The sequence below is a fragment of the Drosophila takahashii genome, chromosome 2L (genome assembly GCF_030179915.1).
Source record: "Drosophila takahashii strain IR98-3 E-12201 chromosome 2L, DtakHiC1v2, whole genome shotgun sequence".
In the NCBI taxonomy this organism is placed as follows: Eukaryota; Metazoa; Arthropoda; class Insecta; order Diptera; family Drosophilidae; genus Drosophila; species Drosophila takahashii.
In genome coordinates, this window is record NC_091678.1 from 4,034,032 (window position 1) to 4,057,302 (window position 23,271).

Sequence of the window (23,271 nt, forward strand, 5' to 3'; positions counted from 1 at the left end):
CAAAGTGCATAAAAAACATTTTCTTTTTAGTTTTACAAATTGTATTTTATTTGTTTGTTTTATCACAAAAATTGTATGGTAACTTAAATTATATGTTGGATTTTTCCTTCTTTTGTGGTTTGTTGTTTTGTTTTTCTTTGCTTTGACAAATTTTGTGTAGCAACTACAATAAAATTTAAATATATATATTTTATATATGTACGTGTGTATGTATATGTGGGAGTAACTTATTAGATAAATAAGCTTCTTAATGGGTTAACTTAGGATTTAATAAGAAACGTATTCCATTCAAATACAAAGTAAAAACTTATTTGCTTAATTTAATATTCGCCAAGTACTCGCGTTTTGCTTGATTTTAGAAAATGAAATGGAGGAAATCAGAATGCTTTCATAAATTAGTTGTAAATAAAAAAGACTACAAACTATAGATCAGCATGATGGGCTGACTCACTGGCGCATCGAAGCATTATCTCTCCAGCTTCCTCGCTCTTCAGGCTACTTGGCAACGCGTTCATAATCATAATCTCAGGATGTTCTCGTTTCTCTCTGTTTCGTTTTTGCAATTGATACTGACTGACCTACACTTAATCTACATAATATTTGGCTTCTTTTAATACAATTCGCTTTTGGAAATCTGCATGATAGTTTGAGAGACAAAATTGACTCGCTAATCGAAACGTTTTTCGCTACTCATCTTGCTACTCACTAAAGTGTTAAACCTATGTACACAGTTGAGGATAGGTGGGGTCAGGTTCTAGAACCCTCCGCACGTGTGATGTGTAAACTAATAATTGAGCATTGAGCAAAACCTGTGCAAAACGCATGCTAAACTAGGTAAGTAAGTTGTAATGTCTGTAAGTTCAGCTGATGTGTGTGTGTGTGGGGTGATGTGTGTGTTATTTTTATCCTTGAGCGAATGTCCATTTAGCATCTTAGGAGGCCGCTCCCGTCCGTGAAGCTGATGCCGAGGTGCTGGCGCTGACCTCTTCGCAAATGGTGTGCAGCTTCTCCATCTCCGAACTGGTCACGATGTTGATCGAGCTGACTTTGGCCCGCTGATAGGCCACTACGGTGTTCTCGCCCAGACACTTGACGCACACGTAGCCAATGAGCACGGCGATGCCCACGGTCATCACTCGCACAAGCGGATCAAGGTACATCTGGATAACTACCCAGGCGGTCGCTCCGGTCACGCACATCAAGGTTATTAAAATAACCGTCTTGGACCAATGCTGAATGGTGAAGCCCTTGTCCCATTCGAGTCTGTAAAGGATAAACGATTGATTAGTTATTTCTGAAATTTAATAAATCAATTAACTGACAATTCATGTAATTATTTTGTTATAAATGATTTGGCTTATTTCTTTTCTTTTTTTGTAGCATTACTATAACTTTTGACGATCATTTTAATCATAAACAGATTGATATGATATTAATGAAATGGTTTAAAAAATCAATTAGCTGACAATTCATGTAATTATTTCGTTTTAAATGATTTGGCTTATTTCTTTTCTTTTTGGAGCATTACTATAATTTTTACGGACATTTTAATCATGAACCCCAAAACCCTTATCATTGTACTAACTTAATTTGGCTGGTTAGCATGTCTTAAGTGCCATACAAGTTTTTTTTTTATCAGGAATAGCTCAAAGAAATGCTTCTAGACGGCTAAAAAAAATATTATCACGATGACCTATTTACTTTACACTTACTTTTTGGACTTCTCGATCTCGTAGGGATGTCCGCAGACCTTGCAGGACAACTGGGCCTCCGAGTTGCTGCAGCTCTCGACCAGCCAGCGCTTGAGGCACTCGTGGTGCACCGAGCTCACGTCGCCGGTGCAGCGACATGGCTGGATGAGGGGCTCCGGCTTGTCGGTGTCATAGCAGATCCAGCAATCCTTCTTGGTCAAAAACGACTGGCCCTCCTCGGGCGACAACTTGTTGGTGTCGGCATTTAGCGTGGGTATCGAGGGATCGATTTGGCGGGACAGAAGCTTGCGAGGATTCAAAATCCAGAGCTGTTCGGGAGCCATCGAGTTCCAGAGGCAGCAGGGAAACCACAGGGCCACTCCGATCTCGGCAATACGGAAAATGATGTCATGCCAGTTGCGCGAGTTAACAGGAACCCTTAGTGGAGTGGGAAAATCGAAAAGCTTTCAGTGAAAACGCCAGATGTCGCGCTAATTAAAAGTCTATACTCACTTCTCCTTCCAGAAGTCGCCCAAAGTTTCGGAGGTGAGAAAGCCCACAATCACGATGAGCATTACGGCCTGACTAAGCAGTCCGAATCGCGACTGATGTAACTGCGAGGCATTCACAATGGCCTCGCTGGGACCCAGGATCTTGCCCGTCTGATCGTAGACGAAGCCGCCGCGCAGCTTGAAGAAGACCTCCACGCCGTAGATGAGGAAGAAGACGACCACGATCAGGAGTAATACTGCATAGCATCCGTTGAAGATGTGGGCGTAGTCGCGACGCTCCGAATTGATCAGCGAATTGAAGACCTCGATGCCAAAGAGGCTGTACAGGAAGAAGTTGAAGGCCACGAAGCCGAGGAAGCTCTTCGACAGGAACTGCGACTTCTCCCAGCGGATGTCGCGCAGGTGAAAGATCTGCAATGGCGAACCGAACAAGTGCGAATGAAGTATATTTTGTGATTAGGTTTCCAACGAGAGTCACCCGCAGTTTCTATTCCAGATCAAGTGCTAGTGTACCTACACTCGCCTCAAAACTTAATTAATTGGAGGGGCAGGCCCCAAGATACGTTCCGCGAAAAACAATGAAATTGGCTCGAATTGCGGGTACAATTGCACTCGAAGCTCGTTATCGCGCATTTATTAGATACGAGAATGTATGGCAAGTACAAGTGGACGCACTTTGGTGCCATTGTTTGCTCGACAATATAACCACACAGCTGGTCAGAGCTACGTACGAGCAGCTCCCGGTTCCCAGAGTTCTCAGGGCTCCCAAACTTCGGGTGCGATCAAATATAGCGACGTCAGGCTGTTCAATCGCCATTTTGAAGCTGATTAGTTTTTAAATTAGTGGTGGGCTCGTGACTAGAAATACTACCTAGCTCTCACTTATCATGGAAATTTATTAAGTTTGCTTACAGATATACGTTATCTAATAACTTCGTTTTTGCCAGTGAAAACGAGAATAAAAGGAAATAAAATGCAAGTCGGTTTTCCGATTACATTAGTCTGAATTGCAAATACTCAATGTAAATTTAAATGGAAAATATCACTAAATGAATAAGAATGCTTACAGGTTTACAACGTAATCAGACGAAATCGATTTGATATATCTAACTTTGGAATTTAGTTTTGACTAGAAATGCTACTTATCACTTATCATAGAAATATATTACGTTTTCCAGTAAAAACGAGAATAAAAGAAAAGAAATTGCAAGTCGTTTTTCCGATTACATTACTCTGAAAAGCAAGTATTCAATGTGGATTTAAATGGAAAATATCACAAAATGTATAAGAATGCTTAAAGGTTTACAACGTAATCAGACGAAATCGATTTGATATATCTAATTTTGGAATTTAGTTTTGCATTAAATATTATAAAATTAAACTGGGTTCCAAATTAGCTATTACTTCTTAATTTCAATGGATGTTCTCAACCCAACCTTAGGTTTACAACGTAATCAGACGAAATCGATTTGATATATCTTACTCCTGCCATTGTAACAATAGTTTCCCTTCGGAATTTAGTTTTTCTTTAAAGATTTTACAATTAAACTGGGTTCCGAATTCAGTTTTAAAGATCTACCACATTTCAACGGATGCTATCCTAAACAATTTTCTTCCCATCCTAAAAGACGCCTCTCATCGTCGACTCACCTCGGCCCACATGCAGACAATCAGAGAGGCGCAGGTCATGAGTAATGGATAATAGGCGGACATCAGGGTTACGGCCCATTGTGGCTGCAGATCCAACTGAAATGCAAGTAGAACGATATGATTAAATGGAAAATTCAAAGGATTCCAAAGAGATTCCCTTACCGGAGTGGTAAAGTAGGCACCTCGCAGGGAGGCCGCCACAAAGACCATGAAGTAGAGCAGTTTCTGGGTGGTGATGCGACAGGCGCGGAGAATGGAGGGCTGCTTGAGCCGCTGGTACTCGGCCACGATGCAGATGAGCAGCTGGATGACCGAGACGAGGGCCACCACATAGAAGACGGTGGAGATTCCGACATAGTAGGGCAGATTGAAGATGTCGCACTCATTGCCCGCATACCGAATGTCGCAGACGCAGGTGTTGTTGACGCAATCGCCCCGTCCGGAGCAGCTGAGATCGTTGTCGGGCGTAAAGGGTCCGTAGATGCCCCCGGCCGGCGACTTGCTGTGCCCATTCCTGCCCATCTGGCTGGCCGCCGCCTCCAGGGGCGTTTGCAGAACTCGCTTCGAGCAACGCATTAAGGTATCCAGGCTGGGCAGCATCCTATATTAAATCAACTGCAAATAGAAGGAATAGACATCTTAATTAATACATCAAGGCTGCGCAAATCGCTCGGTTGGCTGGATAAACCAACAAATAACAAATAACAAAACAGCAAGGTACCCGTGGCGCGGAGCCAAAGGGTGTCATTTAAATAAACATTGAATTTGGTGTCTGGGCTGCTTGCGCTAAAAGCAAATGCAAATGTTTGCACAGACGACCCGGGCCAATGGTGGCATTAGGGGCACTCTAAAGGCTATACTCAAATACTAGAAGAAAACCAAAAACCATGCACAAATAAATTAACGAAGCTATAGAATAAGTATTGGTTTTTATTCTAAAAATTTAAAAAGAAAAAAGCATACACAATGTAGTTAGTTTGGGATTAAAAAAATCTAAAATCTGTTTATTCAAAACGCGAATTCTTGAGTTTCATATTGTGAGATAAATTTAAGTGAATTTTATAAACTCAGCAAAGATCAATGGTTTCTCGAATCTAAAAAGATTTGGAATTCCAAGAAATCTAAAATCGAATAATTCAAAACGCGAATTCTTGAGATTCATATTTTGAGATAAATGTAATTTAATCTTATAAATTTAGTAGAGGACAATGGTTTCTGAAGTCTTTCTAGGTAGAATGTAAAGACAAATTTTAAACATCTTTGTAAAAAGATTTCTTAAACTTAATATAAACATTTTAACTTGATTTTGTTTAACCCTACTGAGTAAAAACCAACAAACAAACAAGCACCCAAGGGTGCTGATGGAATACGGAGGAATATTGCAGGAGGGTAAATGGCAAAACTGGGCCCATGGGCATTTGGCATTATTATGCCAGCAACGATTCTAAGCCAGCACAAACGTCCATCAATCAACAGGCACACATGGCAAGAGACTGGGGCATCGATAATAATGCCTGCCAGCAACTTGACACCCACAATATCAAAAAAAAAAAAAAAAGAAAAAAAAACAATTCAACATTGGGACAGGCTACAAGCTGCAATTCCATTGAGCTGTCGTTCTATATTAACCAATTGAAATGTTCCTGTTGATGTGGTCAAATCCATTGATGTATGGCCATGTAGAGAGGCACATGGGGTATGGAAAACTCAACCGAGAACACTTACACATTAAATGGGATATTAATTACAGTGAAATGCTTAATAACCTTTTTTCAGCTAATTGCTACATTTGTTTTTAATGGTTATGGGGTCGTTGTTTCCGTCACAGCTATTATTTTTGCTAGCCCGAACTGAGTGCAAGTATTTTTATCGTTGATAAGAACTTTTCTTAGAAAAAGCTTCTTTCTTTTAATGGCTGCTTATAGCTATTTAGAAAAAATAAATCCATAAACAAAATGTCTTAAATTGCCTGCCAAGGTTATAAAATAGATATATATTTAGAGATATTGCAAATCTCCGAATTAAAACTTTCATAGCTTGAGAGGATTAGTATTATCATTACAAAAAAATGTTAATAATAAATATGAATTACATAGGCTCACAGTAATATATACTACTTTGTTTATACATTTATGTTGAATATTCCTATTGTTCAACAATTTGAGGCCAATTTTTTCTTCCAGAAAAAGCGGAAACCCAACCCTTGTAGACAAATATGTCTTCATAAATCATGTTTTGCCATATTTGAAAATCCATTTTAGGCCAAACACAAACAATAAATTGAGCCGGCTCACAAACCATAAATATGGTGTTAAGGTTATGCATTTGCACACACATTTGGATGTTTTTTCCATTATAGTCGACTATATTAGTCTAGCTTTTGCTGACAACAACTTTGACGGCGACAAACTGGCGATAAGATAAAGCCAGCCAAAAGTCAAAGACAAAGCTAACTGAGAGAGAAAAATTGTACTTAAAATCTAAAGCTTTCGCACTAAAAAATTAAGAGTTTATCTATAAACTGCATAAATAATACTGCAGAATCGGAAATACTTAACCAATAAAGGTGATTCACTTGTTTAGTAGTCCGTATAATAATGAATGCATTGGCTTTACTTTTACCAAGTTTAATTGATTATGTAACCTTATTGTATTGATTTAATTTCTTAGAAACCTCTTTAGTTCAAGAAGAAATCGAGATAAGTGATTGCATTAGGTTTTTTGGGATTACCCGATAAAGATCTTTATCGATATCATTAATTATTATGGTTTTCTATAGTGAGTCATGGAAGTAACTGCGTTGTTTCACTTTTTTCAGTAATATATTTAATATTTCTGAGCTTTGATAAGAAATAAACTTTTGTTTTGCTTCTTATTTTTGTAACTATGGTCAAAGGGCGTCGCTGAGACCAAAAGGAAAGTTTATTAGAGCGGAAATATTGAAATATACACGTAATTCACAAAGGGGGAAACGTAAGCAGTCCAGAGATGACCTGATAATAGACACCCACCATTGTAATATATTTAATTTTCTGCGTTTCGCTTTCGGTTTCATTTGTTGCACAGACGATCATGGGAAACCAGAAACTGCAAGTGCGTGACGGACATATCCATTAGGTTTTTGGTTTAGGGGCAGCACTATCTTTGTTTCCTCCCCGGTTTTGTATTGTAATAAAAATAGGCCGAAACTATACACAAATCGCGGTATGTGGCGATATATTTATGAGTGCTTTGACTGCCAGTGCACCACCATGTGTGATTATTATTAGTTAGTGGAACGCTCCGAACGATCAGCGCCCGAGTCGCAAAGTTTTCAGACTGAAGTGAGTATATTTACAGCCGATCTTCCCTGGCCGTTAGTTTATATGTACATATGTGACTCAATGAGTGTATCTCTGGCTCTCCGATTCTCTTCCACTCACAGTGTTGAGTAGCTCTATCGAGGCACTTCTTCGAGTGCTGCGTACTCGTACTTTTTATTAACCCAACAGCAACTCGGCAATTAATTTCCATCACGAGTCGGCAGCCCGTCCGCTTTGGCTTAATAAATGTATCCATAAACAAACAGGCAAATTCTCGCCATTTTTTATCCCGAAAAGTTTCTGGAAATTGAAATAAATTTAATTTGGCCCTGGCTCTAACGGCCTACAGCGCACTCTCTTTTGAGTAATTAAGAAAGTAATATAAAAATTGCATAATAGCTTATCAGTAAATTGATATGAATGCAGGAAAACATGTTTTGTTTTTAAACAGTCGAGAGTAAAGAAGCTTGTTGCGATTTCAGCGAGAAGGGAAATTTTATTTTGTAAACAAATCGATGAAGTAATATCTTTTAATTCCAAGAACAAACTACAATAATGAAAAGGGCACACCAAGTTAGTTTCTAGTTAAATACGCATTGTTTATAAACATTGAAATTTAAACTGTACTAAATAAAAAGGAAATAGGTCAAATGGTTCTGTAGAATTAAATATTTTAAATAATGTATTAATTTTAGAATACTTTTAGACACCTTTATAGTGATTTTTCCTGCTCCATCTATTGTATTAAATAACTGATCAACCTCCCCGTGCTGCCTAATCAAAGGTGTGACTCCCCTGCACACCTGAGCCAGTTTTATTTTTGTAAGAAAAAAAAACTCAATCTTAGAAACTAGTTTTTTGACGCCCGCAGCTGAGTTATATTCAACTGGTTTCAAAGATCCAGGTAGCTCTCTTGCCAGAGAGCCCCAAAGAGATATACATAAATAGATATAGAGCCCAAGCTCAGGGCTCTTGGTTGAACGAACGCTTAACAGAGTTGTGGGTTTGCCTGTGTTTTATTTACACGTACCGACAATGCAAACATATAATGTTGATCACGTCACGATACCACATATAAGTAAGTACTTCCCCCTGTTTTCTTTGTGTTTTGTCTTCTTGTCTAGCCCACTTTAGAGTCCGTGTTTTTGGACTGCACGCTACTTTGCTCGCCTGTCTCCATAATTGTGTCTCAAATAATGCATGGTAATTTTAATTTGATTACTCGCTCAAAGGTGCTCATATGTACATATAAGTGATTCTCCCGACACAGAATATTAAATAAACAACTAATTGCTACGGCTTCCAGTCGCAGTGAGTATAAAGTACGAAATGTATATGGATGTGGCGTGCCTGATACGCCCATAGACGAAATTATGGTAAATGCTTGAAAACGTTGAAAGATAAATTATACTTATTTGTCCAAAAGGGCGAGTTGACAAAAGGAAAGTTTCTGGGGTGTAATTTGGCAAGTAGCAAGGAGCGGTTAGTTCTTCAAGATACCAGAAAAGATTTCACAACTGCGACGCAAGCTAGAGAATATTTGAATTTACGTGGAGGGGTCTAGGTGAGTGAATTGATTGATAATAAATTGATCAAATAACCGATGAATACCCAGCCCAACCCACTTGAATGGGTAACTCACGACCTTCAAATTAAAATTAAATTAACTGCTCTGTGATGCCGGCCTGAGCGTCCAAAAGTTTACTAGTTTGGCGTACATAAGTCAATTAATTTCTATTTAGCTGTCATAAGGGTTCATTAAAGGGAAAACCGAAATAATCCAACAGAAAATTGTGGTCTCAAAGGCTTTTTATCTAAACTCTCGACTTGCTAATTGGGGCTATTATAAAGTGAGTGAATATTTGCCAAATTCTCTTTAGGAAAGCTTTCTGGTGCGATTAAAGTGACAGAATAATTACTTTTGATTAAATCTAATTTGAAACTTTAAATAACCTATGATAATTGACTTGTGCATATATCATCTAATATAATTTCTTTTCAGGTTTCAGTCTCCTTGTTGCATATCGTATAGAAATAGCCGGTTTAAAGCCAGTTAAGTGTTGATCGCAACCAAAATAATCAGCTTAGAAGCGGTTAAGATTTTGTTTGGGTCTCAAAAATTTTAGAGTTATCGGGAAATATTTATCAGGAGAATTTCCCGGTGGGAAATCATTGATTTAACTTTGTAAAGGGTATGACTAACAACTGTTTTTAATCTATGATAAGTATGACTCATTTGTAAATCACAATTAGTTTTGATCTAATTGTAAGGTGATTCATGTGTAGAGACACGCGCCACTTACAATGCAATGTAAATAAACAATTGAGTTCCCATATCTTACCCAGAAATACACAGAAATACTGTCATACTCTTGCTTTTACATCACATATATTTTTTTTCTACTATTGGTTTAATTTTTTTTAAATAAAGGAAATTTATTCATTTTCTTAGGACTTTATTTTCCCTATAAGAAGTAGTTATATTTGGCAATGACGACTGCAGATACGCCCCTAAAATTTGGTTTCTTATCGCTGACGTTCTTGTCTAGTAATTGAAGATAGACAAAATGTAATGATTAGATCAAAAAGTAAGTTCGCTTGAACTTTATGCGCAAAATTGATTCACAGTTTGGCGCATTATGACGAAATTTCACCAAAGTTGATATAGTATCCTATTTAAAACCCCTGCAAATGAGATTATTAAGTACTCGCAGTGACCAACGATTTTTGTAATGGTCTACGTAATGGGTTCATTATTTCAGACATTACGCAAATCCAAATGATTGACGTCGTCATTATATGGCTCAAATCGATTTCGCATTTAGATATATAATTGTTTATTCCCAACCACAATAAATCAGCGAGCAAAATTCTAGGGGATACTACTAAAAACAACATTTCCATGCAGACTACGTATTAAATAAACAGGCCATGCTTTTTGAATATTCTAGGGCTACGAACACCTTTTGCTAAAGTGTACTCACTGAGTATCCATTTGAGGGAAGCCTATTGAGGGGCGGAATATGAGTGCAAACTGTGACCCACTAAGTTGTGCTAAGCGTAAGCTGAAAGAGAAGCGCTGATGTTAGCCATATACTCGATTGCCAAATGTGTGTCACAAATGAATATTTAAACCAAAAGACCTGAAGCTGAGCCATCGGAAAATAAAATAAGAGTAAGTCACCCACAAGGTCTCTCAAAAGCAAAAGGCAGAGAAACAGGGCAGACCAGAGGTTTAAGAAAATATAGCCACTTTGTTGGGTTGGGGCCAAAAGGTATAGGTAATAAAAAAATATTATTTATTGCTTAAAAAGTCGTTTATATTAATACGGGGAGAACATAAAAAACTGAACAGGAACAGGGGTTTTAAAATCACCTATAAAGGTACCTAAAAGTATGCACCGAAAAAAAAGAATGTCCTGATTCAGAGTGGTTTCATCAGACTAGATGATTCAAAATATATTATTGCAACGGTACTTAAAGATAGCATCGAATAAATAATAATAAATCATAAATCAAATTTTTTATTTAGGGCCTACCATCCAGAATCTTTGGGTAAGGCTAATAAATAAGCTTAACTTCTAAACGGATTCCGACTGTGTTTTAAGGCATTTCCCATCCCTTTTTCCCCATCCCATCCAACGCGTGATTTTATATGGAATACACAATTGTCTGACTACATTTGCATTCGATATTCTCCGGGGACTTGCCTATATTATATCTCCTTGCCCCCTGAGTGGGTACTTTAGCGCGTGCCATCGGAACTTGGCAAGGCGAATCGTGTAATCAATGAAAACGAATTAAATGGAAATGGCAAAGAAGTGTGCAGAAAATGAACTTTTGCACTGACCTGGGAAAATTGCGAGCGTTGCAGACAAATCATAAGTGTAAACAAAAAAATTGATATACTTTCCGTATGTACAAAGCTACTTGAATAAGAACACATGAACGCTGCTGAACAGGGGCGATCAATTAAACTGATTGAATCACTTTTAAATGAAATGTTTCAGCATTGCGTGTGTCGATTGGGAAAGTGAAATGGCACTGCGATCTCGCACAGAATCACAGTGGAATATTTCTAGTTTTATCATATTAAAATTGGAAATTTAATAAGAATCTTCTCTGATTTTACAAATTTATAATTTTATAAAAAGTTATATTTAAATATAAACTACTAACAATTGGGTGAATGTTCGGTTTTCTGTGAAATATTGAGTAATATCGAAATTAAAACCACAATTAAATTTGAATATATACTCGGTTAAGATACAAAATTATTATCAAAAAAATAAAAATAAATAAAATCATAAAACCGATCTTAACCGGATGTTAGAATTATCCAAAAAAAAAATTCTGAAAAGGAAGCTGCCCGTCATATTTATCACAATTTTGATTGCTAGCGCTCTAATTTTAAGTTTAAATTCTTTGCGGTTTACATGTCGGCCTTTATCAGCTCGTTTCATATCGAGTTCTTTTTTATACTTCGCACTCTTAAAGAACGCGTCATTTAACGACCGTTTGTCATTGAAATCAAGGGTTCCCTGTACCCGCCAATCAACCTTTGGAAACATTTGGGTGCAAGCAAATAGACAGACGATATTTATTTGCGGACACCTAGATAATTTCAGTTTTTTTCGTTGGCTAAAAATGATAAAAAAAATCATATGGGAGAACAACAACAACAAAAACGAAAGCGCAAAAGCAAAAACAAAATTAAGTGATTGGTCGTGGTGTTTGTGTGGATATGTTTGTATGTTTGACTGTTCGTTGGAAGCCGTTACTAATGGCGAATGACGCGGCGAAGAGGAGAGCGGAGGGAGAGGCGCGCGCTCAGTGCGAATTGAGTGCAATTTGGGTGCAAGTGCACTGGGCGGAAAGTGGGCGGCGCACAGTGGAACGAATGAAAGAAAAGAAAAGGGGAGTGTGGCAAAAAGGAAAGCACACCTTAAATGTCAAGGTTTTATGTAAGCAATTGCCTGCCTATTATATTTTTATTTTTATGGGCTGCTGTAAAGTTAGATTTTGGCAAATGAAGCTGTTTCGGCATAGATCTTATATTATTTATTTTAATGACGAAATAGGAATATCTTTGGGAAGACATGATAAATTAAATTTTTATGCGATTATTAGTACAATTCAAGCTATAGTTTTCTTATCGCATAAATGGTATGTACGTATTTACAAAAAAAACCAAGAACAAAAAAAATATTATTTTTGAATTTCCATTTTAAGTGTTTTTATGCTCGCATTGTCTCCCATTAGTTTGAATGTAGTGTTTATATCAGTGAGTCAGTTTGAGTACCGTGCACTTGGAATCGCTCGTTAATGAGTCAGAAATTTAGCACGCGACAATGCAAGAATTAAAAACATAAGGGGATTATTATGCTTTGTTTGGCCGTATGTATGTATGTGCTACCACTTGATAAGGAAAGGTACTCACCATATACTGTTTGCGGAAAAATAATGGTAAAAAAGTCAGGTAAATACTGTCCAAGTTGCGTTGGCTTCTATGTGGTTCAATGGTTCTTCTATTGCATTACATAAATATTTGTAATTCGGGAAGTTGCTTCACAATTTGTTTTCGCTTTGTTGTTTTTCTTTTCTCACTTTTTAAGGACGCGCAGTTCCGTTTCCAATTGGGTTCCTTTTTATTTGTTTTGGTACCACCCAACTGCTTGTGCCCTAAACTACTACAACTACAACAGCACTGTCACTTTGTCCCCAAGGAGGGGTAAATGGTATTATGCTTCGCGTGATTAAATATATATATCTTTTTTTCGATTCGCGACGCGACGAAAATCACTTGAGTTCTGACTTGCAATGAGACCGTTTGCAAATCTAGGGGTGGCTGAAAGTAGAGGTAACTATCGATAACTATCGCACTGGAAGATTCGCAGGAATTATTTGACTTTCGGTGTACGGTCATACTGAGTAGCAACAATTTTAAAATTGGTTTTGTTTTTGCACAAAACAAATAATAATTGCAATTATTAAAAAAAAAAAGTATTTCAATAATGAAAAGAGAATCATGAACCTTCATTAATACATCTTCGATTTTAAACTATCTAGTTAAACTAGTTACTTCCTGGACATGAGACAAAATTAATCTACTTTTCTGTATAAAAACTGTTTAGAATATTTTTGTAAACTGTCTGGCTATAAAATAAACTGCAATACAACGTATCAATAGTCCAAACCTAAAAAGTATAATTGATATAAGCGAAAAAGCAAATTATTTTGAAACTAAATCCCGATTTGTTCGTTTAGATGAACCTTGGTAGAATTTTAAAAGTCAATTTTCACGTATACATGTCAGCTTGTTTACAAAACTTTTAAAAGTCATTGTTGAAACGGAGCCACCGATAGGAAAATCAGATGCGGATTCAATTGGAACCCCATTTTTATACTTCAGTTATGCTTTTGTTTCGGTCAAATAGGAGTTCAAGACCTTGATTCCAATCAGTTTTACGATTTTCCCGAATGAAGATTATAATAGCAGGATGGTTGGAGTATAAATCCGGTCTTTCGAGTTATGATTTTTTTTATGAATTACCAGGAACTAAATATTAGTTTTACTCTTCACCGAAAAAGTTCGACTTTCCATTGTTTATGCCAAAAAGTAAATAACACAAGTGCGAACGTTTTACGTTAAATTACAAAGGGAATTCGCTTTATTACCAAATCAAGATCTAGTTATGCACTCGACACACACATTTAGAAGTTCCTGCAAGACAAAGAGGGAGGATTACTAAATGTCCATCAAAAGAGGGAAGTACCCAAACACACTCACTTGGTAATGAGGCCGTCCTTCTTGGCCAGACGCACGATGCAGTCGTCGGACTCGCCCATGCGACGGATCTCGCCGCAGATGGCGTAGGTCTTGGATCCGTCGGTCTGGCGACCGGTCTCGGGGTCCACATCCACGATGCTCAGCTGCACGGAGGCGTGGTCCTTGGCGTGGATGATCCTGTTCGATGCCGAGCTGCAGGGGAAGGGTATTAGCCGGTCAGTAATTCGTTCACCAAAATGCGCGGGGAACACGTGTTTCACTTACCACTTGCGGGGCACGTACAGATCAACATTCTCACCGGCGTCGTTCTCCATTTTATTGGGCTGTAAGTTAAGGGAAAACAATTAGCTTGTTGATTATCTATTAAGAACAATGGCCAACGGCGATTAACTCACTTTTTTGTAGAAATTTACAAATCTAGCGACCGCAACTCGTCGGTGGAGGCGAAAAAGAGAAAGAAGTGACAGCTGGACGTGAAGTTGGCTGCGCTGCGCATGGCGCGCTCTGGCGGAAGTTTTGGGTACTACTTTTGGGGTGACCATTTATTATATTTTTACTGTCTGTGGTATTTTTTAATTTAAGCATTTTATTTGATTTTCCTTTAAGTTTTACTGCTAAAAATTTACCTAAAGAACTGGAACATTAATTTCTAATAAAATGTTTTTATTTTTTCCTTGGCATAATATTATTTTTATTTCCTAGAAATATTTTTAAAAAAATTCCATCGCTGCAAAAAAAAGTTCACTTAAGTTATAAATAATAAATTGTATACTTCAGACTAAAAAAAATAAACAAATAAGATATAAAAAAAATTTGCAGTCCTATTGATAAATTTAAAAAAAAATAAAATAATTTAACATAGTATAGACTATTGTTTTACTAAAATGTATAATTTGATTTGAAATAAATGATAAGCCCTTACTTAATTACACATTATCCATATTTAAAAATAGGAAATGATTTATTTTTATTACTTGTTTACCTTCTTGCTGAAAGAAAAATACTAAAATAGGATGCCAAATGAGTGGACAATTTTTGACTTTCAGCGACTGGTCACACAAAAAAGAAAGCCTAAGTGTAGGCTATAAATTTCGCGACGGGAAAGTTCTATATTTAAAGGTGCATCAAGTAAATGTCTCCCATTAGTGCGCCCTAATACATTATTTGTATGTTCCCTCATCACGGATTCACTTTACTAAGCGTGTAAGTATTGATTTTGCGAAAAGTCAGCCTGTGATTGTTTCTGCTGGATGGGCGTTTTAGCGGACTTCCTTTGACCTCGCTCGATGTCAGCAGCGATTTTCGTCAATGGGAAGCGGATTCCGTTGGCTCCGCCACTTTTATTACGGCTTCGCGTGCGAGTGTGTCCACGGGTGGGTGGGAGTTGGAGTGGGCGGGATTGTTTTCATCGCGGCTTAATACGCGCCATGTCTCGGAATTCACAGTCCACGTTGCCTATTTATAGGCGTCGCAAATTTATACGCGATGTAAGCAATGAACTTTCAACAACGACGCGAGGTCAGGCACATTTGCTTGTCTACTGCACTTGCCCCAAGCGCGATCTTTCTCTGTATAGAAGGGGTATAAAATATAACGACATTGGAATACCCTCTATTTATCAGAAATAATATTTATTATTAATTAATCAGTATTAAATATGGATAAATACCCATAGATAAAAAATTAAGCCCTTTCTATTTTAGAACGAAATATTTTGCACACAAAGTAATTTAAAATTCTGTAGGCCTAAAAACTTTTAAAAATATTCTATAAAGTTCATAAAACTTTTTACCATTTCCCAAGTTGTGAAACTTTTTACTTTTTTCGATATCCCTTGTGCGAAAAAAATGAAAAAGTAACTTTAAAAGGTGTCGATTCCAAAATATTTTTCTACACCTCTTTCCAAAAGATTTAGAAACCATAGTGAAATAGGTGCTTAAAACAGAGTTGACAACCATAAAAAAAGTTATTTTTCCAAACTTTTTTCGGCTAGTCATGTTAATCAAGGTGCTAAAACTTAGCCATAATTTCAGTCAGTCCATATGGTCTGCGATTACAGGGTAATAAGTACAAAAAAGCTGCACTCTCTCAGTCGCTTTTGAATTCAGTTTTCTCAGTTGCTCGCCAACTTTGAAAGCAATCGGTCCACTTCGCGTCGGTTGATTTTAAAAATCCCAAGCGGCGTGACTTTTGGTTTCTAGTTGATAGTTGTGTTTTTGTGTTTTGGGACTGAAACTTCTTGAGGTGAGATATTCACAAGTGGTCGGGTGGCTTGGCTGACCTTTTGTCGGTGCAAACTATGAAATTTTTGCATAATATATTCGCGTCGAGCTAAGTTCAGGCGAGAGCAAAAAGATAAAATGAAATGAGATCATGATAACGTGAGATGCTATTTATAAGCTGAAAAACAAAATAGCTAAAATCCCGAGACCCATAATAAAGCATCAAAATGGTGAATGAAACGAATTGAAAGTGAAACTAATCATTGTGCTCGAAATAATAAAAAATAATTGTGGTAAATTATTATTATGACCAGTTTTGAAAAGCTATTGATCATTTGGGAATTTAAGTAAACACCTAATGGCTGTCCGAATAATCTTATCAGTTGATTTTACCCTGAAGCATAGAAATTATCGTACTACTTATGTGTATGGCTAGCCTATAGCATTTAAAACAGATATCATATCAGTTAGCTTATCTATAAGTACTAAAACATATGTACAAAGTTTTAATTTATATCAAAACCGGCTAAACTTTCCCAAAATTCGAATACTGTTAAAAGCGATATTATTCTTTAATTTAAAAGATGCTAAAATGTTTTTGGTCAATTAAAATTCGACTATTTTGAGCAGACCGGTTTACGCACATAAGCTGTCTCTAACGGAATTTTCATGCTGACCATATTTGAGATATAATCCCAGTCCAAAAGAATATTTATTTGAAAAGGGCAATTAAGAAATCGTACAAGGCAAAGGAAACTTTGAATTCATGATGTCAGCAGCACACATTGCGTGTGCCTGCCCAAGAAGATGATGAAGAAAAGCCCCATGGGGAAAGCCCAAAAAACTGAAACACTTTCTAGGTCAAAAGTTGAAAGGCAACACTACCAACCATGATGCTCATAAAAAAGTAAGAAGAAAAAAAGGAAAATCAGAAAAAAGTGCGACTGCATGAAATGCAATTAATAAAGCCATGTACAACAAAGTAAAAGCCCTCAGAAAGAAAAGAAAATGAAAATGCTTCACTTTGACTGGCTTGTTGCGTGTTGATTGAGCCAAGTCATACCTCATCTGAGAAGCCGCCTGTCAATTTCCATGGGGAGTTCCTATTAACAACAGAAAAATTACAGCATGCAAAAAAAATTAATAATAGTTTTGCAGTTGCAACAGGGGAAATCGCATGATGTGCAGAAAATTACACAAAGCCTATACTTTTAAGAAAAAAGGGGAATCTATAAAAAGGGTACCTAAACAATTTCTAAGTCGTGTTTGGGTTAAATAAAACCTATGGATAAACTTCATTTATGAAATAGAAAATTACATCAAAGTTAAAAATTTATTAAAATGATGCCCCCATTTAAAGCCATTTAGCTACCGTATCGATCTGAATGAAACTGCATTTATCGTGAATAAATTATTTAATTGGTCTTGTCAGGATAATTGCCAGTTATTATTGAAAGGGGAATGTAGTCTATAAAGGTACCTAAAAATTAAGGAGAATTCAGAAAAGAACCATGATTAAAAATAATTTGATATTATTTCTTCAAGGCACTTGAAAAATTAAATGATTTCTAAAGACTCCCAAAAAACTAAGCAGCACCTTTCACCCAACCTTAGTTTTTCCAGCTTTCTTAGTTTTTCCAGCTTTTTCCCGGGAACACCTCCCAATTTGATTGCAACTTTTTCTTTTCCCTCCTTTTCTGCATTATAATTCTAAGCTTTTGAGAACGAGAAACCTGTTATATCCGCAGCAACTTAATTTTAATGTGGCCCGTGCCTTTTGGCTGTGCTCTTTTTCTCCTCAATTTGCAGCGCCTGAGTTTCGGGAACTGGTCGCTTGGAATTAAACTTCAACTTAGACTTGCACTTGGACAATGATGCCGCATCCAAAGTTGCCCGATGTTGTTGGCGCGGCTGCTGGTTTTGTTGTAATTTGATTTGGTGCCACTTGGCTAGCTGATCTTGTTGCCATATCGCTGTGGGCCAGAAGTTGTTGTTGCAGTCGCTGGAGGGGCAGCAACAGCAGCAGCAGCAGCGTTACAGTTCGGGAAAATCGGTCAATGGAAACGGGCTTGTAAGCAGGTGCAATCGCTAGTAGAGCCACAAGACAGAAGAACCAGAGGCCAGGAGAGATTGGAGAGCCGCAGGCATGTCGCTAAAGGTAAGTAAATGCTCAAGTATTGACCCATATAGCATTTAATTGACTCATTCGAATCGAGTTTGATGGCTCTTTAATAGGAGTTGCCAAATGGTCGAAAGGAGTTTGGAGAAAATACCTATAAAATCTAAAAACAACCTACTGTATTTCTCTTTTTATTGGTTAGGTAGCTAATGCTTACATTTAATAGCTCAAGGCAATGAACAATTAAAAGTAAGAGCTTAGCAAGTGCTCACTTAAAATAATAATTAAAAAAAGAAAACAAAATAATAAAAGTGAACAAAGAGAAAATGTAAATTAAATTAAAAGAGTTCCTTTGTATCCTTACATGTATTAAGAAAAGTTAAAGTATGAATCATGACTTTAATAATTTGCAATCAGATCTTTTATGCACCGATAATGTCAGAAGCTTTAAAAGTGTTTCTCACCTGCCTTACTTGCTACTTGCTACCCATGAATATAAATATCTTTGTCGTCAGCATCAGAAACGTGATTATCACGATGGCATCACCGTCTTCGTTGTCATTATGTCACTTCAAAGTGCAGAAGCATTTGCATTGTTTCTCTGTGGCAACTTGAGTCACGTCATTTTCATGTGAGGGTTTTCACTTGTCTTTGCCTTTCAACAGGTGCTTCAGACCCCACTTCATCAATGCCTCCTTCTACCTGGCAGAAAACACAACACACTCACATACTGACGGGCCCATCTGGGCCACTTAATTCGCTTCATTAACGCAATGTTGACATTTCAGCCGCATTTAGCTTGAAAAAATATTTATTACATTTCCCCTTTTTGCACAAATGTTCATGGACTGCAACTTGGGTGACCGTCGTTAGAGCAGGTTTCTGGGGAGATTGGTATGCGATTTAACCCTCGAAAGGTTTCAGGGGTTTAAAGTCATTTACTAAATTTAATTGACGCTGGTAGAAAAAATACAATGAGTTTAAAATGAGGCATAATATGCAAAAATATATTTTAAATCCAAAAATTTGATAAATTTTTTTAAAAACTACAAATTTTTTTTTTTACACATTTGTAAAAAAATCCATTACAATAAATATTTAGTAAATGTTGTTTAATAAAAATATTATAATTTTAAAATAAATTTAAAATTGGTTTTCATACGACATGTAATCTTATTAATTTTTTTATTTTCTTTAGACCCTTGCCCATCTAAGGGTTATGATGTATTTTGAAAAAGAAAAAATGCTTTTAATGTTGTCTGATGTTTCCTCTTTGAAATAACTATTTTTTGTTCGTACTGCTCTGACCCTAATTACTGTAAACAGGAAAAGTAATTTCCCCACGTGGCGCCCGGAATGGGGAAGCTTTAAAGTGGAAACTGGGTGTTTGGCCAGAGGGCTTTGCAAGGGGCATGGGTATCACTTCCCCAAATATCTCTTTATTTTGACAGCTGCTGCAGGCCAATTTTATAATTGATTCGATTCTGTTTTCGATGCCAACAGAAAGAGACGCCCTCGGATGTGCAACTGCACATGGCAGCCATGAGGGGAGATGAGGTGGCCCTTCTTCGAGTTCTGGACAGCGGAAAAGTCCATGTCGATTGCAAGGATGAGGTGAGTTATACGAAAGATATACACACTTTAATGACAATCAACAAATTAAGATTATATGACTGGTTATATAAATTCGTGTTAACTTTATGCACTTTAGTTTTGTACATGCAATCGTTAAAGCATGACACATGCGACTTCAAAGTGCTGTCAGTAAAATATTACGAAACTTTAGCCGAAAAATATTGTTTAAAGACTTAACCACGTAAAAATCAGTTAACACGTCGTTGCTGATTTAAGTACGCACCAATTGGTAAGGAAGACGAAAATGCAGCAAACGTACAGCCGACCAAAACAAAAGCGAAAATCTGTGTTTATTTAAAAAAGATATACGAATTTTAGGTACTCTGGATTTCAGAAAAATTCCAATATATAATTTTTGAAATTTATAGAATCAGCTCAATTTTAATTAGAGAAAATTATTGTAATTAATTCTGTACACTTAACAATATTTAATGGGTACCTGATTATTCTTTACTTATTATTCATCTGGATAGCTAATGAATGATGTGTATAAACTACAATCAACAAGTGAATATACCACTTGTTAATTCCAAACATTTAAGCAACATTTGAATACTCTTAGGTAGTGTATAAAAAACGAAATTAAATTTCCCTGGCCGCTCAGCCAAGCATGGACTCAAGTCCAAATGAAAGGAAAGTGGGCTGCGGGGGCAGTGTGCCATCCATCCCATCGCCGAGTATTATATTGTATTATTATGCCAGCTGGTCTGCAAGAGTCCGCGGATAGGGCGGTCACTACGTGACTCCCCCATTTGGACTCAGACCGAGTGCATCGAGAGCGATTTGCAATTTGTGGCGCGATTTTCCCTCTGGGATATGCCACAATTTTCTTTCTGCTTTTCTTCTGTTTGGTTTTTGTCGAGTCCGAGCCACAGACTTGCATGCAAATCCGCACGAAGCGATTTAGCGTTGTTTGGTGAAACTAATCGCAATTTGCTATGCAAATCATTTGATGGCCAATTAAACAATTAAAACAATTGCTTTTTCACTTATCGCTTTGGAATTAAAATAAACGTAGGTAAACTGTGAATTTGTGACGGCTGACGAGTGTATTATTTTCGGAGTTAGTGGATTGGAATAATTAGATTTAATTTATCATAATGTTAATGTTTATCTCGTTTTGATTGCTGAAAAACGGAAATAATTAGAAAGATTTTTAACTAGACAAAAACCAATTTTATCTAGTTGATAACCATCACGAAATGTTCTTAGAATTTTTATAGAGTTTTATCAATTAAAAAGTTGTAACAATTAATTTGTAGTCCGTAGATCTGATAGATCAATTTTCAAAGATAACATTATAATCAAAGTCAAAGCTCGAATGATTTTTGAGGAGCTGATTTTCATTTGACTGAAGTGAAAACACTTTTTAACTTTTAATTTACGACAAGAAACTCCAAGTACCAGTGCACTTATAATACAAATATTTACGAACCCCTGTTTAATCTTCTTTATTTCTTATATTATTTCCAGGATGGAACAACCCCGCTCATCCTGGCTGCCGCCGGAGGTCACACATACTGCGTGATGGAGCTGCTCGATCAGGGAGCCGATCCCAATTCGCGTCGTCTCACGGGCACCACTCCCCTTTTTTTCGCCGCCCAAGGCGGTCACCTGGACGTAGTGAAGATCCTGATGAAGGCGGGCGCCAGTGTGGACACGCCCTCCGCAGACGGGGGCACGCCCCTTTTTGTGGCCGCCCAAGGCGGTCATGTGAAGATCGTACGCGAGCTCTTGGACTGCGGAGCGAATGTCAATGCCCACATGAAGGTGCGTTAGGTCGAGAATATTTTTTTATATTTCTTAATAAATAATAATTATAAAATGTATTTAATTTCCTATAGGATCGGGCTACCCCCGTATTTATCTCCGCCCAGAATGGTCATCGCACGGTTCTGTCGCTGCTAATTCAAGCCGGTGCCGAAATCGATATCAAGCGGATTGACGGCGCCACGCCCCTTTGGATAGCCGCCCAGATGGGCCAGGATCACATCTGCAAGGTGCTGCTGCAGAATGGCGCCAATGTCGATACTGTGCGCTGCGATGGCGCCACGCCCCTTTTCAAGGCGGCCCACAAGGGTCACGCCGCCGTCATCACGGTGCTGCTCAAATATCGTCCCAATCTCGGCCAGCTGCCCAATGGAGAGAGCGCCCTGCATGCCGCAGCCATGTTTGGCCACATGACCGTCTGCAAACAGCTGGTGGCCGCCGGAAGCGATGTCCTGCTGAAGAACCAAGATGGACTCACGGCCCTGCAGTTGGCGCACCAGCAGAAGTATACCTCCATCTGTGATTATCTCCAGGAACGGATCCGGACAATGGTGGCGCGCAGCGCCAAGGCAATGGTCGCCTCCGGAGTACCGTCGACGGTCAAGACGATGTCGGCGTAAGGGGATGCACGAGTTTGAGAGACCACGCCTCCAAAGTACCTTTATGCACAATACCTTGGCCCTTTTGCTTATATTCAAAAAGAGACAGGGGAAGCGAGTGTTATTCCGGACACTAGGCAAAGGAAGAGGGATTTAAAAAGGGGTTTCCAATGCTTTCGAATGCCATTTGCAGTTAAATTGGAAGCTAGGTGATGACAGGTAACAGGAGTTTTGAAATCGGTCAAAAAGGTGCTAAAAAGTATGAAGAATATATTAAAAAATTTTAAAAATATTGTTTCATACTTTTCGACACCTTGGTTATTTAAAAACTCCAGAGAAATGTCACACCCTCGATAAGCTTTCATCAACCGATGAAAAGCGAGAAGCAGATTATAATAAACCCCAACTTGAATTGCTCAGTGAAACACTCACTTCCGCACAAAAAAATAACCAAAATAAAGGAAACCACTAGTAAAAACACGTCCAAACTAAACTTAATGGCCTCCCCCGAAAGGAAACCAAACTATTTAATAGATAAGCTGTATCATTCATATTAAAAACCACTTGGAGCTTGTATTTTGAATTTAACATTAACCATAACAATAATAATGATAACAATTACTATAAAAATGTTAACATGGACCCCGAAAAGAGAATGTTACACTGTCCTCTGTACATACCCACATATATTTAAACGTATATTTATAATTATACCTAATGCTATTTATAGACCTACTCTACCCTAAGCAATTGTTGACAAGTGCTTTAAGTTTAAACGCCTTTTTGTCCTTAAATTAGCCATTAGTTACACTCAATGGTTTTCTGCTTATTTTCATGTAAAGTAGATACGACAATTAATTAATTTCTTACTTTATTACAATTTAAGTATAGTCCACAATTTTGCAAGTTTAATAAATTGACACACGATCAGTGAAGAGTTTTATTTTGGACGAATTTTAAAAGAGTGATTCAATGGGAGCG

The 23,271-nt window shown here is 37.5% G+C and overlaps 3 protein-coding genes across 7 annotated transcripts; 1 reads left to right on the forward strand and 2 right to left on the reverse strand.

Moving 5' to 3' along the window:
• Nucleotides 1–18: 18 nt before the first annotated feature.
• LOC108060412 (uncharacterized) lies at nt 19–12,967 on the reverse strand. 3 transcript variants are annotated; one of them, XM_044395117.2, is made up of 7 exons: nt 12,596–12,967; nt 10,140–10,220; nt 4,016–4,468; nt 3,854–3,949; nt 2,205–2,614; nt 1,713–2,129; nt 19–1,263 (listed from the first exon to the last, which is right to left on the reverse strand). In XM_044395117.2, the coding sequence occupies exons 3-7, from the start codon at nt 4,451–4,453 to the stop codon at nt 933–935; spliced, it is 1,692 nt and encodes a 563-aa protein (XP_044251052.1). In that variant the 5' UTR covers nt 4,454–4,468; nt 10,140–10,220; nt 12,596–12,967; the 3' UTR covers nt 19–932. The 3 variants fall into 3 exon arrangements, with proteins under 3 accessions (XP_044251052.1, XP_044251051.1, XP_017001596.2); XM_044395116.2 differs by lacking the exon at nt 10,140–10,220 and having other exon boundaries at nt 12,596–12,966; XM_017146107.3 differs by lacking the exons at nt 10,140–10,220; nt 12,596–12,967 and adding an exon at nt 6,865–7,177.
• Nucleotides 12,968–13,796: 829 nt separating this feature from the next.
• Nucleotides 13,797–14,466, reverse strand: RpS21 (ribosomal protein S21). Its single transcript, XM_017151245.3, has 4 exons — nt 14,341–14,466; nt 14,210–14,268; nt 13,946–14,137; nt 13,797–13,879 (listed from the first exon to the last, which is right to left on the reverse strand). The coding sequence occupies exons 2-4, from the start codon at nt 14,257–14,259 to the stop codon at nt 13,870–13,872; spliced, it is 252 nt and encodes an 83-aa protein (XP_017006734.1). The 5' UTR covers nt 14,260–14,268; nt 14,341–14,466; the 3' UTR covers nt 13,797–13,869.
• A 525-nt stretch (nt 14,467–14,991) lies between these two features.
• Nucleotides 14,992–23,220, forward strand: LOC108064040 (ankyrin repeat domain-containing protein 29). Of its 3 annotated transcripts, none has more exons than XM_017151375.3 (5): nt 14,992–15,148; nt 17,977–18,325; nt 19,790–19,900; nt 21,395–21,691; nt 21,766–23,220. In XM_017151375.3, exons 2-5 carry the CDS (start codon nt 18,314–18,316, stop codon nt 22,309–22,311), a joined length of 966 nt encoding a protein of 321 aa, XP_017006864.2. In that variant the 5' UTR covers nt 14,992–15,148; nt 17,977–18,313; the 3' UTR covers nt 22,312–23,220. The 3 variants fall into 3 exon arrangements, with proteins under 3 accessions (XP_017006864.2, XP_017006863.2, XP_017006862.2); XM_017151374.3 differs by having other exon boundaries at nt 14,993–15,111; XM_017151373.3 differs by lacking the exon at nt 14,992–15,148 and adding an exon at nt 16,052–16,189.
• Nucleotides 23,221–23,271: the final 51 nt, after the last annotated feature.

Bases quoted from the DNA above. Each gene is read 5' to 3' on its own strand.
- LOC108060412 (XM_044395117.2), bottom strand. From the start codon at position 4,453: ATGCTGCCCAGCCTGGATACCTTAATGCGTTGCTCGAAGCGAGTTCTG. The intron at 2,615-3,853 runs GTGAGTCGACGA...TCGCCATTGCAG, and splicing joins TTGTCTGCATGTGGGCCGAG to ATCTTTCACCTGCGCGACAT. The intron at 2,130-2,204 runs GTGAGTATAGAC...CACTCCACTAAG, and splicing joins GGCGACTTCTGGAAGGAGAA to GGTTCCTGTTAACTCGCGCA.
- RpS21 (XM_017151245.3), bottom strand. From the start codon at position 14,259: ATGGAGAACGACGCCGGTGAGAATGTTGATCTGTACGTGCCCCGCAAG. The intron at 14,138-14,209 runs GTAAGTGAAACA...CTTCCCCTGCAG, and splicing joins CTGTACGTGCCCCGCAAGTG to CTCGGCATCGAACAGGATCA.
- LOC108064040 (XM_017151375.3), top strand. The intron at 19,901-21,394 runs GTGAGTTATACG...TATTATTTCCAG, and splicing joins ATGTCGATTGCAAGGATGAG to GATGGAACAACCCCGCTCAT. The intron at 21,692-21,765 runs GTGCGTTAGGTC...AATTTCCTATAG, and splicing joins ATGTCAATGCCCACATGAAG to GATCGGGCTACCCCCGTATT.